Source organism: Coregonus lavaretus, assembly GCF_964263955.1.
Source record: "Coregonus lavaretus genome assembly, contig: HAP1_SCAFFOLD_3242, whole genome shotgun sequence".
Classification (NCBI taxonomy): domain Eukaryota; kingdom Metazoa; phylum Chordata; class Actinopteri; order Salmoniformes; family Salmonidae; genus Coregonus; species Coregonus lavaretus.
Window position 1 is genome coordinate 27335 of NW_028159000.1, and position 7603 is coordinate 34937.

Below are 7603 nucleotides of genomic sequence, written 5' to 3' on the forward strand. Positions count from 1 at the left end.
TTGGTTTCTCAAATGACTGCCTCGCCTGGTTCACCAACTACTTCTCAGATAGAGTTCAATGTGTCAAATCGGAGGGCCTGTTGTCTGGACCAATGGCAGTCTCTATGGGGGTGCCACAGGGTTCAGTTATCGGGCCGACTCTTTTCTCTGTGTATATCAATGATGTCGCTCTTGCTGCTGGTGACTCCCAGATCCACCTCTACGCAGACGACACCATTTTGTATACATCTGGCCCTTCATTGGACACTGTGTTAACAAACCTCCAAACAAGCTTCAATGCCATACAACACTCCTTCCGTAGCCTCCAACTGCTCTTAAACACTAGTAAAACTAAATGCATGCTCTTCAATCGAACGCTGCTGGCACCCGCCCACCCGACTAGAAACACTACTCTAGACGGGTCTGACCTAGAGTATGTGGACAACTACAAATACCTAGGTGTCTGGTTAGACTGTACACTCTCCTTCCAGACTCTCATTAAGCATCTCCAATCCAAAGTTACATCTATAATCGGCTTCCTATTTCGCAACAAAGCCTCCTTCACTCATGCTGCCAAACATGCCCTCGTAAAACTGACTATCCTACCGATCCTTGACTTCGGCGATGTCATTTACAAAATAGCCTCCAACACTCTACTCAGCAAATTGGATGTAGTCTATCACAGCGCCATCCGTTTTGTCACCAAAGCCCCATATACTACCCACCACTGTGACCTGTACGCTCTTGTTGGCTGGTCCTCACTACATATTCGTCGCCAAACCCACTGGCTCCAGGTCATCTATAAATCACTGCTAGGCAAATCCCCGCCTTATCTTAGCTCACTGGGCACCATAGCAACACCCACCCGTAGTCTGCGCTCCAGCAGGTATATCTCACTGGTCATCCCCAAAGCCAACACCTCCTTTGGCCGCCATTCCTTCCAGTTCTCTGCTGCCAATGACTGGAACCAACTGCAAAAATCTCTGAAGCTGGAGAGTCTTATCTCCCTCACTAACTTTAAGCATCAGTTGTCAGAGCAGCTTACCGATCACTGCACCTGTATACAGCCCATCTGTAATTAGCCCACCCAACTACCTCATCCCCATATTGTTATTTATTTTGCTCATTTGCACCCCAGTATCTCTATTTGCACATCATCTCTTGCACATCTAACATTCCAGTGTTAATACTAAATTGTAATTATTTTGCACTATGGCCTATTTATTGCCTTACCTCCATAACTTACTACATTTGCACACACTGTATATATATTTTCTGTTGTATTTTTGACTTTATGTTTTGTTTATTCCATATGTAACTCTGTGTTGTTGTTTTTATCGCACTGCTTTGCTTTATCTTGGCCAGGTTGCAGTTGTAAATGAGAACTTGTTCTCAACTGGCTTACCTGGTTAAATAAAGGTGAAATAATTTAATTGACAGCATGCCAGGGCGGATTGCAGAGGTCTTGAAAAAGAAGGGTCAACACTGCAAATATTGACTCTTTGCATAAACTTAATGTAATTGTCAATAAAAGCCTTTGACACGTATGGAATGCTTGTAATTATACTTCAGTATCCCATAGTAACAACTGACAAAAATATCTCATAACACTGAAGCAGCAAACTTTGTGAAGACCAATACTTGTGTCATTCTCAAAACTTTTGACCACGACTGTAGACCTACCCATGATGTAATGATGATGAGGACGTTGACTTCTTTATATCATATTTAAAAAATCTTCAAACATTAGTGATTCGATTTAAAAACATTTATTACAAAAATATTAAATACATGCTCACATAAAAAAAAAAAACTGAAACATTTCAATAAATAGCCTTAATTTGTTATGGGAAGACATGTTCAAAATATCATCATGGAATGGTTGGGACGAGATGATGATGTTGGTGATGATGATGATGTTGGTGATGATGATGATGGTGGTGATGATGATGATGATGGTGGTGATGATGATGGTGGTGATGGAGATGGTGGTGATGATGATGGTGGTGATGGAGATGGTGGTGATGATGGTGGTGATGGAGATGGTGGTGATGGAGATGGTGGTGATGGAGATGGTGGTGATGATGATGATGGTGACGATGATGGAGAAACAGATGGATCAAACTAAACTGAGTTCTCCGAGCCACCGTAAGTCTTATAGGGAAGATACTTTTTTTCACACCTAGAAAGAGAGAGAGGTACAGCAGAGGAGGAAGAGACCAAAAAAAGAGACAGAAAATTATCAAAAGTTAGACAAACTATAGAAACCATCTTATTCCATCTTGCACATATTTTATGTAAGAGGCTAAATGCAGGGATACAAACCCATTGCTCTAACCGCTAGGCTACCTGCCACCCAACTTGCTCTGCTTCTATCTCCTCTGATAGAGTAAGGAATTATGTCATCTCTACTCATTACATTTCAATGCTCAACACGACCCTGAACTCAATGCTCAACACGACCCTGAACTCAATGCTCAACACGACCCTGTTGAAACTGTCACAACGCTCAACACGACCCTGTTTTTCTTTCTCCTTCGTTTCCTCTTTCTCTCTCTTCCCATGTTTCTCTCTCTCTTCCCATGTTTCTCTCTCTCTTCCCATGTTTCTCTCTCTCTTCCCATGTTTCTCTCTCTCTTCCCATGTTTCTCTCTCTCATCCCATGTTTCTCTAGCCCCTGACAGGCGGTGCATCGGTGTGTGTGTGTGTGCGTGTGCGTGTGCGTGTGCGTGTGTGTGAGTGTGTGAGTGTGTGTGAGTGTGTGAGTGTGTGTGAGTGTGTGTGTGTGTGTGAGTGTGTGTGTGCATGTGTGTGAGTGTGTGAGTGTGTGTGTGTGAGTGTGTGTGAGCGTGTGTACCTTCTCTTGATGCAGCAGTAGAGAATGGCAGCAAGGCAGCAGACAAGCAAGGCCACGCCCACACAGATGCCAATCACCTCCTCTATTGTGGCTGACTTGCACAGCGTTGCCTGGTGGACCAACAGACCACAGCGAGGTCCGCTATAGGACGAGTCACACCTACACACAGAGAGACAGAGTTCAGGTCGTTTTTAGTTAATTGTGTGTGTGTGTGTGTGTGTGTGTGTGTGTGTGTGTGTGTGTGTGTGTGTGTGTGTGTGTGTGTGTATGTGTGTGTGTGTGTGATATCTTACGTGCAGGCAGGGGTATCGCTGTCAAGGGGGTACATGCACTGTCCGTTCAGGCAGTAGTCAGCATCTTCGTCTTTACAGGGTCTTGACATCCTCAGAACGCGAGGCTCCTCCATGTCACTACCTGCAATCAGTCAATCAGACAATATCTTTATCGTCCCTACTACAAAAAAAGCAGTAGCGTAAAACACACACACAGACACACACACACACACACAGACACACACACGCACGGTTCATGTAGCAGAAGCTTTAATCTAAAGCCCTTAACCCTTACATTCAGTCTAGCCAAGGTGGGGCGTGGGGGCGCAGCCAGGGGCAGGTGATCTTTGGAAACAGGTATCTGAATCCTGAACAAACTGGAAGGCTCTCTTTTGATGTGATGGTAAAAAAAAACCTGTAGCAACCATTTCCAACAAACAACAAAAGAGGGCCTTCCAGTTTATTCAGGATTAGGATATCTTTTTTCCCAGGAGGTCTTTTGACCATTCAGATCAGATCGTTTGCCAATAATTGGGCAAAAGATCAGAATTGGGATGCCTGTGTAAACGCAGCCTCTTAGAGTAGCTGTTAGGAATAGTTTAAACTCACCATTTACAGGTAGCACGGTGTTTGTGGGTTCTGCAAGGTCCAGGCTGAGTGTCCACTGTGTTGGTTGAAGGTTGTCTGAAGGTTCTGCTGACTGGGTCCCTGTGGAGAGGAGGAGGAGGAGGAGGAGCCCTGCAGACAGAGTGGTGGAGAAGGCTGTGGAATGGAGGGATGGCGGTCATTTTACATTTACGTTTTTTTGTCATTTAGCAGACGCTCTTACCCAGAGCGACTTACAGTTAGTGAGTGCATACATTATTTTTATTTTTCATACTGGCCCCCCATGGGAATCAAACCCACAACCCTGGCGTTGCAAACGCCATGCTCTATCAACTGAGCTACATCCCTGCCGGCCATTCCCTCCCCTACCCTGGACCAATTGTGCGCCGCCCCATAGGTCTCGACAGAGCCTGGATTCGAACCAGGATCTCTAGTGGCACAGCTAGCACTGCGATGCAGTGCCTTAGACCACTGCGCCACTCGGGAGAATAAGATGATGGGTTGTCCACACACCTTTAACTGATCTCATTCCATATCATCGCTTCTAGAACACTGTTCTAAAGTTCTTCTAACAACAGACATTCTCAAAATCTAATTCTCTCAGTACTTCCTGATCTGACGTGATTGGACAGGTGAAAGCACGAGCCTGTCCAGACACTTGTCAGATAGTGATTAGGCTAGACGGAAGGTTGCTTCTGTAAAGTGTTGGCAGAGGGTCAGGTTGCAAAAAGCTGCTTTTTCTGTGGCACCTTCATTGGGGAGGACGGGCTCGTGGTAATGGCTGGAGCGGAATCGGTGGAACGGTATCAAATACATCAAACACATGATTTCCAGGTGTTTGATGCCATTCCATTTGCTCCGTTCCAGCCATTATTATGAGCCGTTCTCTCCTCAGCAGCCTCCTGTGGGTGTGAACCTACTACATTGTGTAGGTTCAAAGCCATACAGTAAAATTATGTATAGCCTACCTACAGTATATCTCTATAGATAAATCCATCAAATACAATATACAGCTCTGGCTGGGTTGTCTCAATTCTCTGAGGGATCCCCAAGGGGTACTACATATTTTTTGCTCTATCCCAGCACTAACGTACCCGGGTGACCGGATGAAGGGCTTGTTGGTTAGTTTCGTAGTTATTAGTGCTAGAGAAAAGCAGTGTAGCGCACAGACACACACGGTTGCAGGATACTCACCCGTCAGTGTCTGTTTTGGTCCTGACATCTTGTGGTTTTCTAAGAGTGTGGCCTTCCAGTGGTGTGTGGTAGTCTTCGGATTCTCTCTTCCTCAGCTGTGTGGATTACAGTGAAAGTGTGCTGTGCTTTTATACCCCTTTAATCCCTGTCACGACTTGCACAACCAATGGCAGAACCTGAATTCTCTGGTAATTAATATTTCCGTTCCCCCAAAATGGCACGCTCGGCTGCGTCCCCTGTTTCACTTCCTGTCCCATTGCCCCCGGTTACCTGCATGCAGAGGCAGAGGCCTCTTGGCCAGGTATTAAACAGGTTTACAAGGACGCGCTTACACACACACACACACACACACACACACACACACACACACACACACACACGCGTGCGCACACGCACATTTATATACACACACACACAGAAGACACACCTGTGTGGTCAGCCCACACAGCATCTGGAGTTTACAGCACTTAATGAAGTCCATGCCCTTTCCTTCTTGGTCTCCCCCTTTCTCTCTCTCCCCCTCTTTCGCTCTCTCCCCCTTTCTCTCTCTCCCCCTCTTTCTCTCTCTCCCCCTCTTTCTCTCTCCCTCCCCCTTTCTCTCTCTCTTCCCCTCTTTCTCTCTCTCCCCCTCTCTCTCTCTCTTCCCCTCTTTCTATCTCCCCCTCTTTCTCTCTCTCCCCTTCTTTTTCTCTCTCCCCCTCTTTCTCTCTCTCCCCTTCTTTTTCTCTCTCCCCCTCTTTCTCTCTCCCCCTCTTTCTCTCTCCCCCTCTTTCTCTCTCTCCCTCTCTTTTTCTCTCTCCCCCTCTTTCTCTCTCTCCCCCTCTTTTTCTCTCTCCCCTTCTTTTTCTCTCTCTCCCCCTCTTTCGCTCTCTCCCCCTTTCTCTCTCTCCCCCTCTTTCTCTCTCTCCCCCCCTCTTTCTCTCTCCCTCCCCCTCTTTCTCTCTCTCCCCCTCTTTCTCTCTCTCCCCTTCTTTTTCTCTCACCCCCTCTTTCTCTCTCTCCCCCTCTTTTTCTCTCTCCCCCTCTTTCTCTCTCTCCCCCTCTTTCTCTCTCTCCCCCTCTTTCTCTTTCTCTCTCTCCCTCTCTTTCTCTAACCCTATTCTCTTGTAATAGAGGAGTTGAATAATGGAACACCCAATACTAGCAATGATAGGGATTGGAATATTAAATAACATTTATAGTAAGTATAGTATTTAAAAAAGGATCAAACGATATAACAAGAAAAGATAACAAGCAGAATAAAACATCTTCAAATACAACTAATTAGAACATGGCTTTTTTGGCGGGCAATTGTTGTTTTGGCGGACGGTTGTTGAGGTTGGTCCTGTGTTCTCCCTGGCGTCCTTTCCCCCTTGCGGCAGGTGTGGGATGTGGGTGCGTTTGCACGCTCGGCCCATTTCCTCCGCAGTCAACCATGTGGTATGCATTTTTGTGTTTGGAAAGGTGCGGTGTTAATTGAGTGAGAGGGGAAATGGTTGCATATCCCAGAGCCGACGGGTGTCTATGAGCAGGGGTAGTGAGAGAGAGCTTTCAATTTTGTGTAGATGAGGGATATACATATTAAAATATAGTATACATCTAATCAAATGTTTTATTGTCATGATGGAAAGATCCCCAACCCTATATCCTGGACACCCACCTGAGTGACCCATACACCAAAGAGAAGTTCCCATCTCTTTTATGGACCCTAAAAGAGAAAAGTATGCAGCCTAAACAGAGAAATAAATGCGGTCAGAGACCTACTTGAGCAGCACCGCCCCCTCAAGATTCTGAGCCTGCCTGGCAGGGTTGGTCCTACAAAGCCAGATCCCCCTGATGGGAGAGCATTATATACAAGGAAATTCTCAAAGCTGCTAATGAGAACCTTGACGACCTTTTACCTAGCCGGTGGGGATTCCGGTGGGGTACCCCCACCCAGGTAGTGGCAGTGCTGGCAACACTGGCTGCAGTAACCCATGGGGAGGGGGTTACACTCGGACAATCAGAGAGGGGGTTTATCATTGTGGCCCAGGTGGCACAAAATAATCAAAGGTCTGACTACACGGAGATGCTTGGGAAAAATGGTTACAACAGGGGATCAGAGTGTTTGTGTCTCAGGTGAAGAGGGTGGATCTGATCTCCATCACCTAGGACTTGACATAGATTAAGTAGATTAATCAAATCTCACATTGTTGTCAATTTCTGCTCAATCTTGCATGCTTTCTCAATCAGCTGTAACTGTATGTGCACTCGTAAATCAGGTTCTTTCTTGAGTTGGGCTCTGGGATAAAACAGCCGTTGAATATCTTATTTAATGGTGGATTGTGGAGGAGGGGGGTTGAGTGTGTTGGAGTATGTGAGTATGTGCGTGTGTGTTTGTCCGGCATCTGTTGTGGGGGGGTGGGGATGTTGGGAGGGGTATGGGATTGACCACGGTAATTATTTGCTAGGATAATAATTGCTTGTCAATAAATTAAATGTAATATAATGGCAATCGGGGTTATATGTTAAAATCCTACGCATGAACTGCCGACATTATTACGCATATTAATTGATAATGATGGAAAATAAGATATGCAAGATATTTAAATAAATATATATTTTTAAATAGTTATATATAGAGGTGACAGCATTGGAAATGCTTTTGGCGGATAATCTGCTTCTGTTTTGTGGGTGGCACTGTGTGCTGTTTTCGATGGATGGGTCCTGGCCTCTC

The 7603-nt window shown here is 45.7% G+C and overlaps 1 protein-coding gene across 2 annotated transcripts; it reads right to left on the reverse strand.

Annotated features, from left to right (window-relative positions):
• Positions 1-1475: 1475 nt before the first annotated feature.
• Positions 1476-5010, reverse strand: LOC311123371 (epigen-like). 2 transcript variants are annotated; one of them, XM_084197644.1, is made up of 5 exons: positions 4909-5010; positions 3718-3870; positions 3130-3250; positions 2837-2995; positions 1476-2161 (listed from the first exon to the last, which is right to left on the reverse strand). In XM_084197644.1, exons 1-5 carry the CDS (start codon positions 4934-4936, stop codon positions 2104-2106), a joined length of 519 nt encoding a protein of 172 aa, XP_084053770.1. In that variant the 5' UTR covers positions 4937-5010; the 3' UTR covers positions 1476-2103. The 2 variants fall into 2 exon arrangements, with proteins under 2 accessions (XP_084053770.1, XP_084053771.1); XM_084197645.1 differs by having other exon boundaries at positions 3718-3846; positions 4909-5009.
• Positions 5011-7603: the final 2593 nt, after the last annotated feature.

What these genes read in the sequence shown, in the direction of transcription:
- LOC311123371 (XM_084197644.1), bottom strand. Translation starts at nt 4,936, where the DNA reads ATGTCAGGACCAAAACAGACACTGACGG. An exon ending in ACCAAAACAGACACTGACGG is followed by an intron (nt 3,871 to 4,908) that starts GTGAGTATCCTG and finishes TCCATTCCACAG; the next exon opens with CCTTCTCCACCACTCTGTCT. An exon ending in CACCGTGCTACCTGTAAATG is followed by an intron (nt 3,251 to 3,717) that starts GTGAGTTTAAAC and finishes GACTGATTGCAG; the next exon opens with GTAGTGACATGGAGGAGCCT.